Source organism: Sorex araneus, chromosome 2 (assembly GCF_027595985.1).
Source record: "Sorex araneus isolate mSorAra2 chromosome 2, mSorAra2.pri, whole genome shotgun sequence".
Taxonomy (NCBI): Eukaryota; Metazoa; Chordata; class Mammalia; order Eulipotyphla; family Soricidae; genus Sorex; species Sorex araneus.
Window position 1 is genome coordinate 231,729,212 of NC_073303.1, and position 21,597 is coordinate 231,750,808.

The window sequence follows — 21,597 nt, forward strand, 5'->3', positions numbered from 1 at the left end:
GTGTGCAAGGCAAGTGCCCTCCCTGCTGTAGTATCACTCAGGTCCCCCCAAAGTCAATGTCTTTTTAAACACTGATGTAGCACCCCCCCACCCACCCCTGGCACGTTGGTGGTATAGTGGTGAGCATACTGCCTTCCAAGCAGTTGACGCAGGTTCAATTCCTGGTCAACGCACACCGTCTGCCTTTTGGGGCTGGAGCGATAGCACAGCGGGTAGGGCATTTGCTTTGCACGTGGCCAACCCGGGTTCGGGTTCGATTCCTTTCCCTCTCAGAGAGCCCGGCAAGCTACTGAGAGTATCGCATTCACATGGCAGAGCCTGGAAAGCTACCCCTGGTGTATTATACCAAAAATAGTAACAAGTCTCACAAGAGGTTACTGGTGCCCGCTCGAACAAATAGATGAGCAACGGGATGACAGTGACAGTGACAAATGTAGGCCCGAGATGGTGCCAAAGCTTGGGTTTGACATGTGGGAGGCCCCAGTTTGATGCCCAATGCCACATGATCCCCAAACACGTTTGGGAGTGATTCCTGAGCACAGAACCAGGAATAAGTCATGCACACCTCTGGGTGTGGCCCAAAAACTTTCCTTGGGCCCAGGAGACAGTCCAATGGGTCAGGCTGCAAGCAAGGCTGTCACTGAAGAGGAGCCGTGAGCATGACAAGGAGCACCGGGCCGTGGGGGTGGCAGCAAAGAACCTACAACTGGGCGGGGTTGGGGCGAGGCAGCCGTGCAGCAGAGACCAGGACGCCGGAATGGACCTAGAGGGACACTGCAGGCTGCAGGAGGGCACGAGGTGACGGGCGAGGCTGGGGACCCCAGAGCAGGGGGGAAGGCTGGTTAGTGGGTTCAGGGTTTGGGGACGCTTGTACGTTCCTGGTGAGCCGGTTAGGGGCTCGTGCGAGGCCAGGTGCGAGGTCGCGGGGACAGAGTTCCCGGTCACCCCAAATCAGGGCGGGGGGCCGGGCGGCGCGGGAGCCCAGAACCCGCTCTCCGCGGGCGGACCACGGCCACGAAACGCAACAGAGGAGCCCGCGGCCCTGCGACGACCAGCGGGATGGCACAGGGCGGGCCCGCGTCCGCGCCCGTCCAAGAGGCCCCGCCCCGAGCCGCCAGCGCGCGAAGCCGTTGGCGACGCTCCAGGCCCATCTCCCTCAGGGGCGGGGCCTCCGGGGCGGGGCGGGGCGGAGATACGGCTGCTACGCCACGCCCCTCCCCGTTTGAAGCCCCCCGAGACCGTTCGCCCCCAACCAATCGCAACCCGCCGGTCCCGAACGCCTGCCAATGAGAGGCGCAGCCGGGCCGCTTCCGGCTCTGCGCGCGGCGCGTCCCCGACCCAGGGCTCCCCGCGGCGGGCGGGGCGCGGGGGCGGCGGGCCGGCAGCCAATGAGGGGCGGGCTCGGGGCTGATGGACGTGGCCGCCGGCCAGTGGCGAGGCGCCGGCCACACTTCCCGTCGGGGAGAGTGTAATATGGCGAAGACCTACGATTACCTGTTCAAGCTGTTGCTGATCGGGGACTCCGGGGTGGGGAAGACCTGTGTCCTGTTCCGCTTCTCGGAGGACGCCTTCAACTCCACGTTCATCTCCACCATAGGTACCGGTGGCGGGGCCGGGCACACCCGGGGTGGGGTCCAGGAGACGGCCGGGGGCAGCGCAGGAGGGCGGCCGCGGCTCACGCCCATTTTCCAGGTGGGGAAACTGAGGCCCCGCAGTGCGCGAGCCGGTGTCCGGGGCGCCCTGGCGCTGCCGCCATCCCCGTCGGGCCCCTCGTGGCGGCTCTTTGGGGCGCGGAGGCCGGGCCCAGCCTTGAGGAGAGATGCGGGCGCGCGGGGGCTACTGGCACTACCCTGGCTTGTGCTGGAGGGCTCCCTGCCGTCAGCCCTCGGGACCGCTGCTCGGCCGGGCCAGGGCCACACTCTACCGCCCCTCCCAGACTCCCTGCGGTGAAGCCCCCTGTGCGGATCGCGCTGCCTGTCCCGCAGCTTCCCGGGGCATTGACTGTGGCCCTGTCACCTGCCCAGTTCCGGCACCGCACGAGGGCTGTGATGCCCCGGACAGCCGGGAACGGGCAGCTCCAGCTCTGCACCTTGCAGTCCCGTGCCTGGGTGGGCAGCCGAGAAGGGTGGGCGTCTCCCGCCCGCCGCACAGCGCCTGCTGCGTCCGTCCTGCTTCCCGGCCCCCAAGGACGGTGGCTGGGTGCCGGGACTCCAGCGCCCCACTGGGAGCCTGATGCAGCCGGCCTGTACCTTCAGTCTCAGGTTCTGGGACTCCCAAGGTCTGTGACTTCCGGAATGGGAAGTCCACGAGCAGCGCAGTGCGGGGGGGGGGGGGGGGGGGGGCCTGCTTAATGGCTCAGGGGGTGCCCCTGACCGTGCCCAGTCTGGCTGCTGTCACAGAAAACTGAAGGGTCTTTGCTCTGGGCATCGATAAAGTGAAGCAACTGTGTTGACCCACCCTGATCCCCTCTACCCTGCACTCCATGCTACCACTCTGGGACTCACTGGTATGTTTCCTCCCCTCAGGAATCGACTTTAAAATCCGCACCATAGAGCTCGATGGTAAGAGGATCAAACTGCAGATATGGTGAGTCCTTTGCCTCACCCTTGCACCCACACCTCAGCCCCCCTCACCCCTCAATCCACACCTCACCTGTCTCACCCTGTCTCGCCCCTGTACACCCCTTCATCCCTGCACCCCCACTTCACCCCTGCACCTTCCACCTCACCCTTATACCCATACCTCATCCCTGCCACACACCTCACCCCTGCCACCCCACCTCACCCTTGCCCCCTGCCTCACCCCTGCATCCATGCTCTATCCTTTGCGGAGACACGGGCTGCAACCACACCCCATCCTCAACTGCTGTGTGGCCCTCGATGCAGTCTCTACCGGCTGCTCTGGGCACTCTGAGATCAGGGCCAGGTGGGTGAGCTGGTCAGATCTGTGCAACTACAGGCTTGCCGAGATGGGCTTCAGGGCACGGGAAAGCTTATGCCCGTCCCCAGCATTGGCGTCTGTGGCTTGGGGCCTTCCCAGACACAGCTGTGCATGCATGAGGCTGTGATCGCTGGGTGCCTCGTGCCTGCGTGTGTGTCTGTGTGTGGGCCTGTGTGCTCGTACCTGCTGTTGCAGGCTGTTGGGCGTGTCTCTGGGCCAGGAGCTAGGGGAGGGAAACACAGGAGAATGGGGTCAAGGGATGTGCCTCACAGTGGCACAAGACTTGGAATCCAGTCCTGGTTTCCAGGCCCCGCCCCACCCCCTGTGAACATGAACAGGAGCTGCAGCTGGGGGGCTCCACGCCCTTCCCCGGCACGGGGGATGGGGGTGCTGCAAGGCTCTGAGTCCTCATCTTGCAGGGACACGGCGGGGCAGGAGCGGTTCCGGACCATCACCACGGCCTACTACCGCGGAGCCATGGTGAGCAGGGGTGAGGGGGCCGGCCAAGGCTTGCTACTTGTCTCTTAGACTTGAACCCTGTCCACAGGAACAGGGAGGTGTTGAGTGTGGGGGCACATGGGCACCTCAGTTAGACATTCTGGGGCATGCCTCGGTTTCCCCAGCGCTGTCCCTGAGCTCGGGTGGCCGTGACAGTGCTGCCCCCCCTGCCCCCAGGGCATCATGCTGGTCTACGACATCACCAACGAGAAATCCTTCGACAACATCCGCAACTGGATCCGCAACATTGAGGAGGTGAGTGGGGGGGGGTGGGCTGGGCCTCCCTGAGAGCCCCTCCCCTGCACGGCACCTGCGTGTCCAGAGGGACGCTGACTGCTCTGTGCCCCCCTCCCAGCATGCTTCTGCAGATGTGGAGAAGATGATCCTCGGGAACAAGTGTGATGTGAACGACAAGCGACAAGTGTCCAAGGAGCGGGGAGAAAAGGTGGGGCTGGGGCAGCGGGGCCGGCCGGGGTCGGGACAGAGCAGGCCCCAGCGCTGGGCTGACAGCAAGTGTCCCCTCCAGCTGGCCCTCGACTACGGGATCAAGTTCATGGAGACCAGTGCCAAGGCGAACATCAATGTGGAGAACGTGAGTTCCCCCGCCCGGCCCACAGGGGCACTGGCAGAGCAGGGCCTCGCTCGAGTCCACTGAGGGGGAGGCAGAGGCGGGCCACCACACTGCTGGCACCCAGGGCAGGGGCGGTGTCCTGGGGTGAGCCCCACCTTCCCAGCCAGCCACACCCACGCCCCGCCCACGCCCTGCCACTGCATGGGGACCCCAAGGTTTCCTTCCTCCACAGGCATTTTTCACTCTCGCCAGGGACATCAAAGCAAAAATGGACAAAAAATTGGTGAGTGTGGTCTTCCCCATCATTCCTGGGCCCACAGCGGGCACCTTGTGGTGGGCTATGTGCCGGGGCCGGGTGACCAATGCCGGCCCCTCCGTGGGCAGGGGGCAGGTGACAGGGTGGCTGCATCCTGCCTCGTAGGGGCTGACACTGGCATCCAGCTCTGGAGCCTCTGAGCTGAGCGTGAGGCGCAGGCACCCCCTGCCCGTGCAGGAAAGCAGGAGCCCTGTGACCTCTGATTCTCGGGGAGGCCGTGACCCCTGTTTCCCGGGGAGTCCCCGTGACCCCTGGCCCCTGGGAGCCCGTGGCCTGTGGTTCTCTCCCAGTGCCCCTCCTCCTCGGCCTGACGGTAACACCCGCACTCGGCGGCACCCCATGCTTGCCTGTGCTTCTCAGCTGTGTATGGCGTGGCTGCAGGGCGCACGCTGGCCGTGGCAGTAGTGTCCCCGACCCAGACCCACGCTGGGGGCAGGGTGGGGAAGGTGGGAGCTGGGCGGAGGGGCCCAGGGCATTGCTGGCCACGCCCAGCCTTCCCGGTAGCTGCCTGAGAAGGAAGAGGAGGCTGTGCGGGCCGGGGCAGGGAACCAGCGTTGGGTGCTTGGCTCTCAGTACTCCCCGAGTGCTCCACCCCAATGTTCCTCGTGTTTTAGGAGGGCAACAGCCCCCAGGGCAGCAGCCAGGGTGTGCGGATCACAGCCGAGCAGCAGCGGAGAAGCGGCTTCTTCCGGTGCGTCCTCCTGTGAGCCGCCGGCGCCGTGCGCCCCAGCCCTGCCGGGACAGCAGAGCCGTGTGGGACCCTCTCGGCTCTGAGGCGGGCGAGACAGAGGCTCTCCCCGGCCCCGCCGGGATGACTGATCAACCTGCCGCGCCCACGCCCGCCACCAGCACAGGCCGCAGCACTGGCCACCCTGGGCGAGCGGGGGCCAGTGGACACGCCCTCCAGGCTGAGAGTCTCTTCTAGGTGGTGGGTGCCATGTGGTGCCCCCACCCCTGTTCCAGCGGCCACGGCCGGGGCTGGACCTTCCCCAGCACCGTGAGCACCTCCCAGGCGGGGGCGTCCGCGTCTGAGCTAGCGTGCAGGCGGGCAGCTGGGCGCTGCGCCCTCGTCCTCGCCTCGACCCTAACCCTGGCCGGCTGCTGCCGCCCCAGCCGATTCCGTAGCGTCTTGAATTAAACCCAACATGCCAGCATCAACAGTCCCACCGCGCCCGCTCCCTGCAGGCAGTGGCTCTGTCCACGCCAGCAAGCTGCTCAGGGTGGGTACCCTGAGTCCCCCGCGCCCCTCTTTCGCAGCCTGCTGCCTCCCGTCCCAGGTCCCTGCTGAGCAGAAGGGCCCCGAGGCCGCCCTGGGGTTCAGGGGCTCTGAGCACGTAGCCCTGCAGCGCTGTGCACACAGCCCGCCCAGCCCCTTCACTGGCAGCTCCTGGGCCTTGCCTGACCGTACCTGAGTCACCTCCTGCCCCCCTCATGGCAGTGGAACTGCACCCCAGGTCCAGCAGTGGGAATGGGGTGTCTGCACCCCAGCTCGTGGGAACGGGTATCTGCCCAGGGCTCTGTGCCAAAGCCTGTTGCCCCCAGCCCGGCACTGAGACCTGGCCCTCAAAGCCCAGTGCTCTTCCTGGGTCTGCCCTGGCAGGTTCCCCGTCTGCCTCCCCCTGGACTGCCAGTCACCTCTGCCTGGGCACCTTGCTCCTGCTGGGGACAGCCTGTCTGCGTGCCAGGATTTTGTCCCCCAGGGTCCTTCACGGGCTCAGTCTAAACAAGCAGGTGACTGGTCAGAGGCTCTGGCCTGCACATGTGACACTCTTGGGCTCGGTGCAAGGTTATGGTGACTCCGTCCGCCAGGTGGAGGGCCTCAGAGTCAGCATGGAACTGGATGGGAGCCCCCGGGATATTCCCACTCACGGGGACCCCATGTCAGGGGGCCAGGCACCTGCCTGACCAGTGGATGGGGTCCACCCAGCTGGGCCCTCCACCCCAGGGAGCAGGAAGTGGCCGTGCCTTCCACCAGGCAGGGCAGGGCAGGTGGAGGCTGAAGGTCACAGGCCCGCTGTTCATGGGGAAGCTGGGAGGAGCCCCGGCTCGCCACACGTGGCCCCCGGAACCCAAAATAAAATGAAACTAAGAATGGGGCTGCCTTGGTGGTGAGTTTGCTTGCTAGAGCCCCCACCCCCAGGAGTGATGGGGTCTGGGGAGCGGGGAGCGGCTGTTCCTAATGGGCTGCATCCTGCAGCAGGCCAGGGGCCTCCAGGCAGCTTCCCCTAGCCCGGAGCCCACCATGCCTAAGTCAAAGGTGTTTCCGCCCATTTTATTTCGCCCCTTTTATTTTGTTTGGAGCCCCTGGGGTCGGCACCCTCCAGCCTTGTCTCCGAGGGCCTCCACAAGAGCCTCCGCTTCCGTGGCCTTTGGCCAACTTTCAAAATTGAAACTAGAACCCAGGCCCAGCTCAGCTTACAAGGTTCCTCCTGCAGTGCCCCTCACCCGCGGGAACCATTGCCCAGGTTGGTGTCAGGGCGGGCCGGGTGTGCGTCCATCTGCCGGGCAGTGGGGCCCGCCCCTGTGACGAGCGCTCCCAGAAATGAAACCAGACAGCAGTCAAACACTCCAGCAGGGGCCTCGCCGTCCGGGACTCCTAGGTAAGTGGCTGGGGCGCCACAGTCTCTGCTCGCCCCGTGCCTCAGACCAGCCCCTCACCCAGCTCTCCAAACTCAGGCCAGGGCACTGGAGCAGGTGGGCCCTCTGGGGGAGGGCATTTCACTGGGTTTTAAGAGATGAGCAGGAATTTGCTGGGTAGGGAGAATCCAGGGCGAAGAACAGACCCCCACACTGCAAGGGGTGTTCCTTCCCCCACGTGGCGGCCAGCTCCGCACCAGCCGGCGGTGGGTCCTGGAATGACCCTTTGGCAGTTGCCTGGGCTCCCGCCCCCTGGTACAAGCTGTGGGAAGACTCGCTCTGCTCTGGCCAGGTGCCAGCGCAGCCCAGGTGTGGGGGCCAGCGCTCCTGCAGAGTGGGGCTGTGGGATGACGGGTGTGGGGGCTACACTTGCCTCCCAAAGTCAGAACAGGGTAAAGCTGGGCAATCTAGACAGGGACGGGCTGTGAGCACATGAGGAACTTGCTAGTAGTACCCATGATTCTCACTGAACGAGGAGATGAGAACCATCAGCGTGGTGAGCAGGAACCTCGCTGGGGCTCAGGAAACGCTCATCAGCTCTAAGCTCACAGCCCCCATGAAGGCCGGAGGACTTCCTGCAGGAAGAGGCATCATGAGCTGTAAGGAAGGAACAAAACTGAGACCATGTCAGCTCAGTCACCAATAGTCCAGCTCAGATTGGACTATTTCTCCTACTGCCCACTCCCCAGATGCCATGGCCCAGGCCCAAAACCTGCCTCCCTGGTTCGACTGGTTTCTGCAGACACAGATGGGTCCGCTGGCACATGGAGGCATTCCCACCTGGTTCCACGGCGCCATCTCCAGAGCGTAAGGACACCTGTGCCCCCCACACACCCTCCTGGCGCGATCTGGGCCCAGCTTCACTCCACGTGTTCTGCAGGCAACAGGGGCAGGGAGTCCAGGTGGTGTGTTGGGTGACCTGGAGAAAGTTTCTCCTCTGGACCTCCGTGTCCCATTTGGGGAGTGGGAGCCCCCAAGGGTGCTGACAAGCACAACCTTGCTCACACAGCACCCCAACCTCTGTGCCCAGCAGTTAGGGTCAGCACTAAAGTGTTGGCCCTAGGGCCAGAGTAATAATACAGCAAGCCAGGCCCTTCCCTCGCACACACTGGACCCCAGTTCAATTCCCAGAACCCCTTAGAGTCCCTTGTGCACCATCAGGAGGGACACTAGAACTGAGGCAGGAGTAAGCCCTGTGCACCTCAGGGTTGGCCCAAGGTGCCAACCTTGTGTTTGGCCAAGGAAATGGTCAAAGGGTCAACCACAGGCTTTGCATATAGGTGGCCAGTTTGGTTCCTAGGGCCATGTGTCCCTCAGTACTGCCGGGATTGACCCCGGACACCCCCAGGTGTGGTCACAACATAATGTGAGGACTGTGCAGTGCCTGGGACTGAGGTCAGCCCGAGGTCGGGCTCTGCCGGGTGGACAAACCCTCCTGGGGCTGGGCTGTCAGTGGGCAGTGGACGCACGAGGTCTGTCAGGCTCAGGCACGGATGCTGGGGTCCTGGCTGGGTCCTGGCTGTGCCAGGCCCTGGTCTCAGCCATCCCTCTCCTCCTGCCTGTGCCCCCAGGGATGCTGAAGACTTGCTGGCGTCGAGGCCACTGGGGACCTTCCTGCTCAGGGTCAGCCACAGCCACGTGGGCTACACTCTCTCCTACAAGTAAGGTGGGGGGAGTCAGGGAGGGGGCCTCATCCCACCTCAACTCAGAAAGCAGGCAATACGGAAGGCTGCTCTGATGGGTGCAGACTGAGTGGAACGGCTGCATGTCCAGCTGTGCCCAGCACCTAAAGGCCTGGGGGTAGCAGACTGTCTCAGAATGAGGACTGCTGGGGTGTTGAGTGGTCCTGTGGCTCCCCCAGGGAGACCCGTCCAAGGCTGGGCAACCAGCCCACTGTGCTGTCTCCACAGAGCCCAGAGCGGCTGCCGCCACTTCATGGTGAAGCTCCTGGATGCGGGGGGCTTCCTGATCCCTGGGCAGGAGACGGTGCATGCCTCGCTGGCCTCCCTGGTGGCCTTCCACCAGCAGCAGCCCTTGTGGCCACACCAGGAGCTGCTGACACAGGCCTGCGGACAGGTAAAGAGGGCCCCATGTCTCAGCTCCCAGGTGCCCCTTAGACAGTCTGTGTTCTGTTTCTCTCATGCGCCACCCCTGGCTTTTTTTTCACTAAAGTTCACACTCAGTATGTGGCGCAAATGCTAGGATAACCGGAAGTGGGCGGGGCCTGGTTGTGGGTGGATGGGATGTTTCCGAATAAGGTTAAATGGGTGGGTGGGTGGGGCGTCCTCCCTAATAACGGGCCTAGATGGCAGTGGTTTGGACTGCTTTCTAATTATGCACAAGAGGGCGTGGTCTCCATGGCCTATAGGGCCCCGTGGGTGGGGCCTGGCTCAGCCTGTAGTGGGCGGGGCATGCTTCCTCAGGAGCCCTGTGGACAGAGCCCACAGGGCTGTGGTTGGAGCAGCCGACCCACTCCTCTCTGCTTCTGGATTTTGCCCAGGGTGGCAGCTCTGCCTCTTCCTTGGGGCTGAGCTACAGAACCCCTTTGCCCCACAGAAGGATCCAGGAAACGTGGATTATGAGGATCTGTTGCTTTACTCCAATGCACTGACTAAGAAAGCCTCTAGGCCCCCACTGGTCCCCAGCCCACGTCAGAATCCCCCCTTCTGCCCTCTGAACGCACCTAAGAAGGTAAGTGACAAAAAGCTAGCACCTTGCAACTGGGGTGGGGCAGGAGCACAGGTGGAGACTAGGCCCATCACCCTCCGAGTTTAACGCCCGTTCCAGGGACCCAGGTGAAACCCAGCTCCACACTCAGGCTCTCGCGCAGCCCCGCCGCAGCCCCGCCCCAGCCCTATCCCAACCCCTCCCCCAGCCCTGCCCCGACACATCTCCACTTTAAGCTTCACCCTCCGTTCCAGCCCAGCCCCTCCCTGACTCAGTTCCAACTTGAGCTCCGCCCTGACCCAGCTCCACCTTAAGCTCCACCCTCAGCCCCGCCCTGACTCAGCTCGCCCCCAGGTCATCCCAGCGGTGCCTCCTGCCCTAAGGATTCTCTGCACCTCACTGCACCTGATCCTCACCCACCGCCCTAGCCTACATGTCTTTATTAGGGCAGGTTCCAATATATATGAGACGGCCTCAGCCTGTGCTCCCCTGTTCTCCGTGGAGTGGGTGGAGGAAAGATTCAACTCTGTACCCCAAAAGGCTGGGGTGGAGTAAGCTGCAGTCAAGGGAACTGGGGTGCTTTGGGAGGAATGTTAAGGGTGAGAAGGAGCCTAGGACAGAGATAATCTTCCCGGCGAATACAAAACACGCCACTTTCACCATGTCGCCACAAGACGGCGCTGTGGGGCGTTTCCTTCCCTCCCCAGGGAATGTTTCTTTTTTGGGGGGGGGCATTTTGGGTCACACCGGCGATGTACAGGGGCCAGTCCTGACTTTGCACTCAGGAATTACTTCTGGCAGTGCTCAGAGGACAATATGGGGTGCTGGGAATTGAACCCTGGTCGACTGTGTACAAGGCAAACGCCCTACCTGCTGTGCTATCGCTCCAGCCCCGAGACGTTTCTCTTAGTGGGGAGCTATAGCGGGGTCTGGAAGGAGGTCAGGAATACGGGTGGGCATTTATTTCCTAAAGAACCGGGCCTGGGGAGGGACGGAATGTTAGGTATAGGGTAGTTAAGGATCCAAGCACTCAGCTTCGGCCGCTGCAACGGTAGCAGAGCAGTTAGGGCTCTTGAGATGCTCAGGGGATACTCCTGATCTGCACTCAGGTATCACTCCTGGTATGATTTGGGACCGTATGGGGTCCCGGTGAACCAACCTGGGGCCGCTGAATGCAAGCAAGAGCCCTAACCGCTCTGCTACCGAAGCTATGAGCTTGATCCTTAATGAGCCCACACCTAACACACCTAACAAAGAAAAGGGCTGGAAATCTTTTATATATATATATATATTTTTTTTTTTTTTTTGCTTTTTGGGTCACACTCAGCGATTCTCAGGGGTTACTCCTGACTCTACACTCAGGAATTACTCTTGGCGGTGCTCGGGGGAGCATATGGGATGCTGGGAATCGAACCCAGGTCGCCCGTGTGCAAGGCAAACGCTCTACCCGCTGTACTGTTGCTCCAGCCCAGGGCTGTAAATCTTAAGCGTGGGAAAATCGGGCCGCGACAGTTCCACAGAAACGCCACGAGATGGCGCTGTGGGCGCTTCCGTACCTCCCCAGGCCCGTTTCTCTAAGAAATTTCCACCCGTGGGTTTGCTTCAGTGTGAAGAATGGGGTCTTTCAGGATCAAGCACGCAGCTTCAGGTGGTGCAGTGGTAGCACAGCGTGTCGGGCGCTTGCTTGCACTCAGGCGACCCGTGTTTGATTTCCGGCACCCCACATGGTCCTCCCCATCACCACCAGGAGTGATTCCTGAGCACAGAGCCAGGGGTAACCCCTGAGCATCGCGGGGTGTGCCCCCAAATAAAACCCAGCCAAAAAAAGGTAGCCTCAGTTCCTTTGATGGCAGATTATCACCCCAAACCTAGGGCTTCCGAGCGAGCTGAATCCTGCTTCTACCCCTCCGCCCCCTCAGAAACGGGGCGTGAGACTTCCGCTGAATCGCCGCAAGGCGGCGCTGTGCGGCGCTTCTCTAAGACGTCCACCCACCTTCGGGTTCTGGGCACGTCGGTGTGGCAGGCTGGGGGGGTGCGGGGTGGCTCAGTTGTAGGAAAGGGACGGTGGAGCTGGAGGGGTGAGGTGGGCAAGCTGAGGGTGGAACCGGAGGCGCGTTGGTTAGCGGCTTATCCCGGGCGGAGCTTAGGCTAACGCTGGGCACGGGGGGCGGGGTCTGGCCAGGTGGGGGCGGATCTAGTTAGGTAGGGCAGGTCTGCCCAGGGAAGGGCGGGCCTGGCCAGGTGGGGGCGGGGTCTGGACAGGACGGGGCGGGCTGGGAGTCGCTGGGTGGGTGGGGAGGCAAGGGGGCAGTTGGTTAGCTGGGGTGCGGGCCGGGCAGAGGTGGGAACTTTATGGTGGGGGAGAGCTCGGGGGCCCACAGACACTCTCGGGGACTCGGAGCTGGTTCTCGCGGGTCAGGCGTGCGCTCACCCGGGACACCCGCGCCCCGGAGCATCCAGCTGTTGTTGTTACCCTGGCGCCGGGTTGCAGGTATCCCCACGGCTGGAGGACGGGACGCAGCGGGCAGAGGCGGCCCAGGGACCATGGGAGGAGGCCGCAGCCGCCGAGGGAGCCCCTGGAGCACGTGTGGAAGACGCCTGCCACCGACTCTGGAGGAACCTGAAGGCGCTGCCCCAGGCAGGCAAGAAGGCGCGGTGGCAGCGGCTACGCGACCTCCCGCACAGCCAGAACGTCGACACAGACGTCTGCGTGGTCCCCCGGACGGCCCGCTGGGCGGGGCCCGCGGTGGGGAACAACGAGGAGGCCGGGGTCCCTGAGGAGTATGGCCGACCCCCGCCCTTCGCGCCCGGCTTCTAGGGGCCACGGCCAGCCCGCGCCCGAGGCTGCAACGGGCCTCGCTGTGCTCCTCCACGAGGGGGCGCTGCGGCCCTAACGCGAGGTCGGGGACGGCGGGGCCAGACTCTCCTTCCAGGTCAGTGCCCTGCCTCGGCGGGGGTGCCTGGGAACTACATTCTGCACGTTTCGGATTTGTATTTGCTTTTTTATCCCCCGCCTGCCCCCTCCTGTTCCTGGGGAGGCGCCTCACGCCTCACCCCTGAGGGGGTCCCTCCATTCCCTCCAGATGGCACAGGGCGCTGGGCCAGCACCACTAGGGTGTCAAGAGAAGCCAGGGACTGCAGAGTGCCCACCTCTGCGAATGGCACCCCCCACCGCGCCTCCGCAACTGGGTCGCACTGGGCAAGTGGCAGCCCTTTGGGGCAGGGTTGGGGAGGCAAGCAGATGCTCGGGCAGGGGGTTTCAGTGTGGGGGCCTGGGGGTTATCACCCCTTATCTCTGCCCACCCAGGGCATGGGGGCAGGTCAGTTCCTCAAGGCAGAGAGAGAGAGATCTGGGCCTGGTCTGGAGCAAGAACAGCCGGGCCGTGGCAGGTGGCACACTCCACACGCACACAGGGGGCCACTTGCGTCTTTATTCCCACTACCCGGGCGCCCTTCCACCCACTGCTGTCAGTTGTCACCTTCACGATGGGCTCAGATCCGGATATGGAAGGTGCTGTGTGCACAGGAAAGGGTCCGTGTCACCAGGCGCGGGCAGCCCCTGGATCCCGCGGAAGCCCTGCTGGCCTGGCAGCAGGAGACAGGCCGCACAGGCCGAGATCTGCTGCCCCGGGCACACAGCCAGCCCTCACCTGAGGAAGTCAGGTGCCCGCAGAATCATGTTCTGGAAGTCCTCCAGAGACAGCCGCCCGTCATGGTCACTGTCCGCCTCGTCCAGCACCTTCTCGCACACGAGGCTTACCTCCTCGGGGCTCAGCTCCCCTCGGGTGAGCCTGCCCACCGTCTGCTCCAGGTCCCAGGCGCAGATGTAGCCATCATCATTGAAGTCTGCGGGCACAGGGGTGCCACTGAGGGGCGGGACAGGCGGGGGGGTGTGGGGGAGCTGCCCCTTGGCTGTGGTCCTACCTGGGACCCCTCCTGGGGACACTCGGGCACAGAGGGAGCAGTGGGGCCCCAGGCCGGACCTCACTGGGGACGAGCCTAGCAGGCATCTGGGGAGGGGCCAGGGCACCGAGTGGACATGGTGCTGGGTGGACCCTGGCAGGGTGGGATCGGGGGCACACCGTAGATCCGAAAGGCATAGTGGGCCTTGAGGTCGCGCGGAGCCATCTCGCTCATGACTGAGAACATGTCCAGGAAGTTGTCCAGGCTCATGTGGCCGTCCCCAGCCTCTGAGAAGACCTGGGCAATCCTCTGGCGGAATGGATTGTCCTGAAGATAGTGACAGGCCTGCCTCACCCGGCCTCCCCACACCTGCTGCCCACTCCCTCTGCCCCATCCCTACGGCCTTGCAACCACCCAGCCCAGGGCAACAGGGGGTCTCCTGTACCAGAGGGATGGGAAGAAAGCCCCCACGTGGGGCTGGGAAGGGGACAGCTGGTCTGTCCAGAGGGTCTGAGAGATTAAAGATCCCACCCAGCCTCACTCAGACTGCTGGTTCCAGCCGTTCCTGATGCAGGCTTTGCCCTGGGTTCTCTGCTCACTGGGTCCACACCTCGCTGTCCCCTTTTGCTCTTATTTTGGGATTGGGCCACACCTGGTACTCTTCAGGGCTGACTCCCAACTCTGCTCACTCCTAGCGGGGCTCAGGGGACCGTAAGGGTGCCAGGATGGAATGCAGGTCAGCAGTGTACAAGGAAAGCACCTTTGCCCACTGTCCTATTCCTCAGACTCCTTGTTCCTCATCTGGGGCTCCAGAGCCGGGCAGGGGGTCACGTCCCAGGTCCCAGACCTCAGGGCCCCGCCACCCGAGCCAGCGCACCTTCAACTCGGGCATGCTGATAATGAGCTCGAAAGGCACCTTCACGTCCGGGCAGCTGGTGTAGTCCAGGGGCACAAGCTGGGGGGCCAGGTCCTGGTAGCGGTAGAACAGCCTGGGGAGAGGCCGGGGAGAGCCTTGCGCATCTTGCTCCAGTCGCCACTGTGTCCACTCAGACTGTTGGCTGCCCAGCCTGGGGCCTGGGTGGAGCTGGCACAGGCCCACACCCCACTGAACCCACATGTGCAGCTGACACGGGGTAATAGACGGGGGTGCTGAAAGAAGGAGGGAGTCCCACAGGAAGGGACACTAGCACTGGGTTTTGACACACGAGCAGGAACTTACCAGGCAGGCAGGTGGGCAAAAGGGGAAGCACTAAGGCGAGGTGCTTCCCACGGGGCCAGTGTGTTACAGCATCCAGACCCCCCCAGGGGTCTCTCACACTCACCCCAGAATGGAGATGCCCCTCCATGGACCAAGCAGACAGGGGACCAATGTGGGGGGTACTGGGGAGCCACACTCAGCAGTGCTTAGGGCTGAGTCCTGGCTCTGTGCTCAGGGCTCGCTGTTGGTGGGCTCAGAGGACCCTGGGATGCTCGGGATCAAACCCAGGTCAACTGCATTCAAAGCAAACCCCTTCATGTGGCGCTGTGTTTATAAGGGTGAATGAGACATTCTGCAACCCCTGACTGTGTGTACCCCATGTGCACTACATGCCAGCCCAGAACGCCCCTGGGGACTCGGGGGTCCCCAAGCTGCTACGAGTGTCTTAAGCCCAGGACCATGCAGGGATCAGGCCACAGGGATCAGGCCACACCCACCCCATGCCCAGCCCCCTCTAGAGAGTTCCCTTGCCAGGAAACTGTGTCTCATCTGGCAGAGCTGACAAGAACCTCTGTGCCCTTTCTGGGGACTCTGCCAGGTACCCCCTCCCCAGCCTGAGCCTCAGTTTCCCCGCTGGTAACCGGATCATGATGGCCGGGGCTGATCCTTGAGCTGTCCACACCAGACAATGGGGCTCCCGGTCAAGGCACGTCCATCGGTAACTGACACCCATGCCCATGCACAGGTCTGGCCCCCCTCGGCCCACACCCCTTCCAGCTTGGGTTTCAGGGTGCTGGGCAATGGTCCCTGGCCTGCCCCCCGGCATGGGTCGCTCTCCCGGCCTGCCCAGAGCGAGCCCCTCTCACCCGTCCCCACTGGCTGCAGACGCCTCGTCCTGCCCACACACCTCAGGATCTCCTTCCTCGTGAAGAAGGTGCAGTCCTACGGGGACAGTGCTCAGCCGGCTGCTGGCCAGCCCCGGGACCGCGCAGGGACCAGCCAGCCCTGGGCCGGGGCCACCCCACCTGGTAGGCCTCCAGCTGCTCATGTGTGAACACCGTCTGCTTGCTGCCCATGGTGGACGCTGAGTGCCCTGGTCCCAGTATGGGGGCCGAGCACTGGCCTGAGGGCACCGAGGCATGCCCTGACGTCACGCGCCCCAACTCAGGTTACAGCCCCACCTCTGGACCATGCCCCGTGTGTGCCCGCGGTCACGGGGGCAGGAAGGGTTAGGTGGGCGGGACAGTGGACGCAGCACCTGGTCGGATCCCTGAGGAAAGGATACAGCAGAGACGTGTCAGGCTCGTCCCTTCCTCAAATTCCAACACCCCAACCCCAAGCCTTGTCTGTCAGCTGATGATGACAGTAGCACCTACCCACCGGCTTGATCTGAAGATGCAGGGAGACCAGGAAGCAAGGACAATACGTCAGGGAAGGCAGCTGTAAGCACTGGTCCAGGACGTGAACGAGGAGGATGAGGTGTCATGTGAAGGTTATGGTGGCTGATGATGGCGATGGTGAGAGGTAAAGAGGACACTGGTGATGATGGTGATGGTGATAGAACTAACGTCAGTACTGGAGATGACGGTGACACTGTGATGGTGATGGAAGTGCCGGTGACACTGTGATGGTGATGGAAGTGCCGGTGACACTGTGACGGTGATAGTGCTGGCGGTGATGGTGACAGATGATGATGGTGGTGCTAGAGGTGACAGTGTCACTGAGATGGTGATGGTGATGATGGTGACACTGACGGTGATGGTGGTGCTGGAGGTGACAGTGACAGTGAGATGGTGAACACGGTGCTGGAGGTGACGGTGACACTATGATGGTAGTGGCAGTGCTGGAGGTGATGGTGACACTGATGGTGATGGTGGTGATGGAGGTGACGGTGACAGTGAGATGTGATGGCAGTGGAGGTGATGGTGACACTGTGATGGTGATGACAGTGCTGGAGGTGACAGTTGACACTGTGATGGTGATGGAGGTGACAGTGATACTGTGACTGTGATGGCGGTGCTGGAGGTGACAGTGACACTGAGATGGTGATGGTGATGACGGTGACACTGTGATGGTAATGGCAGTGCTGGAGGTGATGGTGACACTGTGATGGTGATGGCGGTGCTGGAGGTGATGGTGACACTGACGGTGAATGCTGGTGATGCTGGTGACAGTGGCTGATATGGTGGTGGTGATGGGGTTGGTGATGATGGTTTGATGGTGGTGACAGTGATAATGATAAGATTGGTAGTGATGAGGGGATAATGATGATCACATATGACTGAGAAAGTCATAAAGCAAATAGCAAAGGGTTTCCTGTTTTTTGAGGGGACAGGGGCCCCCACGTGGCAGTCAGTCAACCACGGACACGGCGGAGAGGCAGGCTGCAGCCAGAGATCTAGTCAGTGTAGTTGGACAGCCTGAAATCTCACCCAGTGGAACGACTCCAAGCAAAAGAAATAAAAGAGGCAATGGGAGGGCTGAGGTAGGAAGGGGCCGCAGGTAAGGGATCCCCAGCCCGGGGCTCTCCTCACCCACCAGCTCTGCTCAGATGGGTGGCAGGCCGGCGGAGACCTCCCCTCACACGCTTACGTGGCCAGAGTCCAAGGAAGCTGAGGGGACCGGGAGGACTGGGGTACAGCCCTAGAGTGATGGTTCCAGCTGCAGATCCCGGGCTACGAAAGCATCCTGGAGAGAGAAGGAGGCAGGGTGAGACGGGGCCACTCTCCACTGGAGGCAGGCAGACCGTGAGGAACAGGATGAGCAACTTCACACATGGGTCAGCGGAACGGGTAGACACTGGGGAGGTCCTAGATGCACCTACTTGAACTGTACAATAAACCCTAACTTCCAATTCTGTCTGCAAATCTTCCAAACTAGTGCAGGAACAACCACTTTTGTGCTAACACTAATACAATCAGACCAGTGGCTCAGTGTCAGTAGGTGCAGTGCTGGCGCCGGGGGTCACCTGGGCCATCCTGGAGGGGCTGAGGGCCTGCATGGCTGCAGTGCCGTGCCAGAGGACCAGGTGGTGCGGGAGATGGAACAGAGGTGATAGCATCACCCAAAAATCAAGGGAAGCACCTGCACGACAGAGATCCGCCAGTGCCAGTTGGCAGAACTCTGTGGGACTCTCATTTCCGCTCTTTTTTTCTTTTTGGGTCACACCCAGCGATGCTCAGGGGTTACTCCTGGCTCTGCACTCAGGAATTACTCCTGGCAGTGTTTGGGGGACCATATGGGATGCCGGGGATTGAACCCGGGTCAGCTGCGTGCAAGGCAAACGCCCTACCCTCTGGACTATCACTCTTCTGTCTATGGGCCAGGGGATGCTGCTGCTTTACTGGGAGGGACCCCAGGAACGGGGGGCCTTCCAATCACAGGACTCGGATCCCCCTGAGCGCTTGATCCTCGGGTCATCCACCCGAGATGCTTGCACTCAGGGTCTCTTGGTGTCAGAGAAACACTCCCAGGCAGGACTCTTGAGGGACAATGACCCACTGGAAATTGCACTAACGTACCCATCTCAATCAGGATCAGTGCAAACTTGGGTGCAGGTATCATGGAGCACTTGGAAGGCAACCATGAAAGAAAGCGTGCGCCAAAATGGGGCCAAAGAGGGACTGGAGTGATAGCATAGCGGGTAGGGCGTTTGCCTTGCACGCGACCAACCCGGGTTCAAATCCCAGCATCCCATATGGTCCCCTGAGCACCGCCAGGAGTAATTCCTGAGTGCAGAGCCAGGAGTAACCCCTGTGCATCGCCAGGTGTGACCCAAAAACCAAAAAATAAATAAATAAATAAATAAATAAATAAAAATGGGGCCAAAGAGAGGACAGCGGGGAAATATGTGCTTGCACGCGGAAGACATGGGTTCTTTTGTTTTGGCTTTTTGGGTCACACCCGGTGAGGCTCGGGGGACCATACAGAATGTGGGGTTCGAACCCAGGTTGGTCGCGTGCATGTGCAAGGCAAACGCCACACCCGCTGTACTATGGCTCAGGCCCCCAACACTTGGGTTCTAATCCGGCCACCCCACAGGGTCACTTGAACCCCATCAGGAGTAATTCCCTGAGCACCATCGGGTGTGACCCTCGATCCCACCCCGCAAAGAGGCCCAGGAACGATAGTACAGCGGGGAGGGAACTTCCCTTGAGCGCGGGCGACCGGGGTTCAATCCCTGGCTCCAGAGTGGTGAGCCCCGCTAGATGTGATCCGAGTGCTGAGCACGGCTGGATATGGCCCAAAGCAAAACACAAACAACACAACAAAAGGAGGCCCTAAAAATGGGGCTATGGGAAGAAAGAGGAGTTTGGGGGCACCAGGAAACTCTCAGATGCACCAAGGGCCAAACCCGGGCCGGAAGTGTGGCTGGAGACCGTGGCGGGGACCGCAGACGCGCCTGCGCCCAGGCCCCGCCCATTCTCGGAAGCGCGGATTTGCCTTGTGCTGGGGCACAGGCCCCCACCAGAGCTCAGCCAATCCGAGCTAAGGGAGGAGGACGCCCGGAAGGAAGATTCGGCCTCCTCTACCGGAAGTGTGGCAGATTCGCGGCGGAGACGACGCAGCCATGGCGGCGGCCTACGATCAAGTCCAGAAAGGGCCGCTGAAGCTGAAAGGCGTCGCGGAGCTGGGCGTGACCAAGCGGTGAGTGCCACGCGCGGCCCCCCAGGTCCCGGGCCGCTGTCCGCTGACCCCAGCCGGTCTCCTCCCTCCCAGGAAGAAGAAGAAGAAAGAGAAGGACAAGGAGAAGCTGCTGGAAGCGATGGGTACGAGCAAAAAGAGCGAGGAGGAGAAGCGGCGCGGCCTGGACAAGCGGACCCCGGCGCAGGCAGCCTTCGAGAAGATGCAGGAGAAGCGGGTGAGCGGCGGGAGCAGGGAGCAGGTCAGGGAGCGGGAGAGGGACCGGCGGTGGACACGCGCCCCAGGTCCCCCTCGAGGCTGGAGGCCAGCACTGTCCCGGATGCCCTGCGGCCCCGAGCTGCCCTAGGTCACAGCTACGGCCAGGTCCCGGGTGTCACTGGCAACATCTCGGGGGCTGGTGACCCGCGTTGGCCACTGCCTAACTGAGAAATACCATCCTGGCCCCGTGAGACAGCCCACTGACCTTCACCCCAACAAACAGGAAGTGGGCACTTAGGAAAAACGGGAACACAGAGAATCTTTGGCCGTTTTGGGGTGCGAATGAGCAGCTTGTCTGCAGGGGCCAGAGCTGCCCTTCCCTTCCCTCAGGTCCCAGCTAGGCAGGGGGTGGGGTGGGACTCGAAGGCAATCTCCAGGCTTTTCTTTCTCAGGTGTCTCCAGGCCTTTCCTAGCTGGCCACCATGGTACTGGGGCCAGGGAGCCCGGGTGGTCACTTGGGCAGGTGGTCAGGTTGTCACCAAGGGCAGTGCGGGCCATCCCGGCTCTGCTCTCTGCTGGGCTCACGGGTTCAAGCACCCACATCGTCAGCTACAATTGGCTGCAGAGTGCCTGCTCACTGGCCACTGGGTCTGGGCTGGTCAGGAGCAGCCTGTGCTCAGGGTCTGACACACCCAGAGCTGCCTGGCCCACCCCCTACCACCACCACCATGCAGAGCTGGCACAGCGGCCCTGGACCTCAAACCCCTCTTTCCTCCGCAGCAAATGGAGAGGATCCTGAAGAAGGCTTCCAAGACTCACAAACAGAGAGTGGAGGTGAGCACGTGTGTACGTGCGTGCGTGTGGGGGGTGAAGGGAACTGACGGTGTTGACAACCATATCTTCTCCCCTCCCAGGACTTCAACCGGCACCTGGACACACTGACTGAGCACTATGACATTCCCAAAGTCAGCTGGACCAAGTAGCCCACAGTGTTGTGGCTGGGATTCCAAGGTGCCCTGCACTGGCTGCGCTGTGACCCCTCTGGAAGATGATTAAAGCAGCCACCTCACTTTCGAGTCTCAGCCATGGGGGTATCAGTGCGAAGGGATGTGCAAGAGGCCAGACTCTGGCCTGGACCCATTGGGCCACCTGGCCCCTGGGTGATGGTGACAGCAGGATGGGCCTGTCTCCTGGAGCCAGGGTCCTACTCTTCCCATCGCTGAGGCATGTAGGATAGACACGTTGTTCTGCAGGAACCAGCATGGGCTGGGGGCTTGGAGGTGCAGGATGGGACAAAGCCAGGAGCCGCACAGGGGACAGTGCAGGTGCTGCAGCCGCCTGTCCCCCAAGCAGATGGCAGCACAATGAGGGCGGGAGAAAGGAGCAGGTCGGATGTGGAATAAAGTGGAGCATTGGGAGCCTGAGTAAGCGTCATCATTCAGCATGAGCTATGTGGTGGCACCTTCCCTCCTGCGCCTAAGAATGCAGGAGCTTGAAGCATTGCTTGGCCTCTGTTCTAGGCTCCCCTGGGTGGTACCTGGGCTGGGGCCTCCTAAGTGTGAAGCCTCGGCAGCCCAGTGAGCTGTTTCTCCAGTCCCACCAAGGGTTTTCAGAAAGCTGTTTCAGGCAGCCTTGAGTGGGAGTTCAAGCCACCCCAGAAATCTGGTCCCCACGGCTGCACTCATGCCTCTGCCATAGCCCGGGCAGGTGAAAACGTTGCAAACCCTAAATTTCAAAGATGTAGAAGAGAAGATGTCAAGCTGGGGGTGCGGGGAGGAGGTGGGTGTTCACTGGGTCTGGACACGGCCCCGTGAGAGCAACGGACCCGCCAGTTGCCTGTGCAGGAGGGGGCACACACTGCGCGGAGCATCACAGGCACTGGCTCCTTCCCCAGGAATGCACGGTCCAGGCAGTGCGGGGCAGGGACTGCTGATAAGGTTTCACTGCCCAGCGGCTGGGCCAGCTAGCAAATAAACACTCCACCCCAACTGGGAGCAGCGCGGGCCCCTTTGTTTCCTCGGAGCC

The 21,597-nt window shown here is 62.1% G+C and overlaps 4 protein-coding genes across 5 annotated transcripts; 3 read left to right on the top strand and 1 right to left on the bottom strand.

The window, feature by feature from the left end:
• Positions 1-1,437: 1,437 nt before the first annotated feature.
• Positions 1,438-6,421, top strand: RAB8A (RAB8A, member RAS oncogene family). The gene is made up of 8 exons (XM_004616672.3): positions 1,438-1,597; positions 2,526-2,586; positions 3,360-3,420; positions 3,616-3,693; positions 3,794-3,883; positions 3,965-4,030; positions 4,242-4,292; positions 4,940-6,421. The coding sequence occupies exons 1-8, from the start codon at positions 1,474-1,476 to the stop codon at positions 5,030-5,032; spliced, it is 624 nt and encodes a 207-aa protein (XP_004616729.3). The 5' UTR covers positions 1,438-1,473; the 3' UTR covers positions 5,033-6,421.
• Positions 6,422-6,559: 138 nt separating this feature from the next.
• HSH2D (hematopoietic SH2 domain containing) lies at positions 6,560-12,617 on the top strand. The gene is made up of 6 exons (XM_055127513.1): positions 6,560-6,925; positions 7,652-7,769; positions 8,534-8,623; positions 8,873-9,038; positions 9,519-9,653; positions 12,121-12,617. The coding sequence occupies exons 1-6, from the start codon at positions 6,868-6,870 to the stop codon at positions 12,445-12,447; spliced, it is 894 nt and encodes a 297-aa protein (XP_054983488.1). The 5' UTR covers positions 6,560-6,867; the 3' UTR covers positions 12,448-12,617.
• Positions 12,618-12,865: 248 nt separating this feature from the next.
• CIB3 (calcium and integrin binding family member 3) lies at positions 12,866-18,392 on the bottom strand. 2 transcript variants are annotated; one of them, XM_055127515.1, is made up of 5 exons: positions 15,756-18,392; positions 14,410-15,672; positions 13,712-13,859; positions 13,280-13,475; positions 12,866-13,143 (listed from the first exon to the last, which is right to left on the bottom strand). In XM_055127515.1, the coding sequence occupies exons 2-5, from the start codon at positions 14,647-14,649 to the stop codon at positions 13,122-13,124; spliced, it is 606 nt and encodes a 201-aa protein (XP_054983490.1). In that variant the 5' UTR covers positions 14,650-15,672; positions 15,756-18,392; the 3' UTR covers positions 12,866-13,121. The 2 variants fall into 2 exon arrangements, with proteins under 2 accessions (XP_054983490.1, XP_054983489.1); XM_055127514.1 differs by having other exon boundaries at positions 14,410-18,392.
• Positions 18,393-19,225: 833 nt separating this feature from the next.
• On the top strand, positions 19,226-20,990 carry FAM32A (family with sequence similarity 32 member A). Its single transcript, XM_004616885.2, has 4 exons — positions 19,226-19,377; positions 19,450-19,591; positions 20,353-20,406; positions 20,487-20,990. Exons 1-4 carry the CDS (start codon positions 19,301-19,303, stop codon positions 20,553-20,555), a joined length of 342 nt encoding a protein of 113 aa, XP_004616942.1. The 5' UTR covers positions 19,226-19,300; the 3' UTR covers positions 20,556-20,990.
• Positions 20,991-21,597: the final 607 nt, after the last annotated feature.

Excerpts from the sequence above, each read along its gene's own strand:
- RAB8A (XM_004616672.3), top strand. The coding sequence starts at position 1,474 with ATGGCGAAGACCTACGATTACCTGTTCAAGCTGTTGCTGATCGGGGAC. Across the intron at positions 3,694-3,793 it reads GGATCCGCAACATTGAGGAG|CATGCTTCTGCAGATGTGGA; the intron begins GTGAGTGGGGGG and ends CCCCCCTCCCAG. Across the intron at positions 4,293-4,939 it reads CAAAAATGGACAAAAAATTG|GAGGGCAACAGCCCCCAGGG; the intron begins GTGAGTGTGGTC and ends CTCGTGTTTTAG.
- HSH2D (XM_055127513.1), top strand. The coding sequence starts at position 6,868 with ATGAAACCAGACAGCAGTCAAACACTCCAGCAGGGGCCTCGCCGTCCG. Across the intron at positions 6,926-7,651 it reads TCGCCGTCCGGGACTCCTAG|ATGCCATGGCCCAGGCCCAA; the intron begins GTAAGTGGCTGG and ends CCCACTCCCCAG. Across the intron at positions 8,624-8,872 it reads GGCTACACTCTCTCCTACAA|AGCCCAGAGCGGCTGCCGCC; the intron begins GTAAGGTGGGGG and ends CTGTCTCCACAG.
- CIB3 (XM_055127515.1), bottom strand. The coding sequence starts at position 14,649 with ATGTGGGTTCAGTGGGGTGTGGGCCTGTGCCAGCTCCACCCAGGCCCC. Across the intron at positions 13,476-13,711 it reads CTATGCCTTTCGGATCTACG|ACTTCAATGATGATGGCTAC; the intron begins GTGTGCCCCCGA and ends CTGTGCCCGCAG. Across the intron at positions 13,144-13,279 it reads CGGGCACCTGACTTCCTCAG|CACCTTCCATATCCGGATCT; the intron begins GTGAGGGCTGGC and ends CTGTGCACACAG.
- FAM32A (XM_004616885.2), top strand. The coding sequence starts at position 19,301 with ATGGCGGCGGCCTACGATCAAGTCCAGAAAGGGCCGCTGAAGCTGAAA. Across the intron at positions 19,592-20,352 it reads AGAAGATGCAGGAGAAGCGG|CAAATGGAGAGGATCCTGAA; the intron begins GTGAGCGGCGGG and ends TTTCCTCCGCAG. Across the intron at positions 20,407-20,486 it reads CTCACAAACAGAGAGTGGAG|GACTTCAACCGGCACCTGGA; the intron begins GTGAGCACGTGT and ends CTCCCCTCCCAG.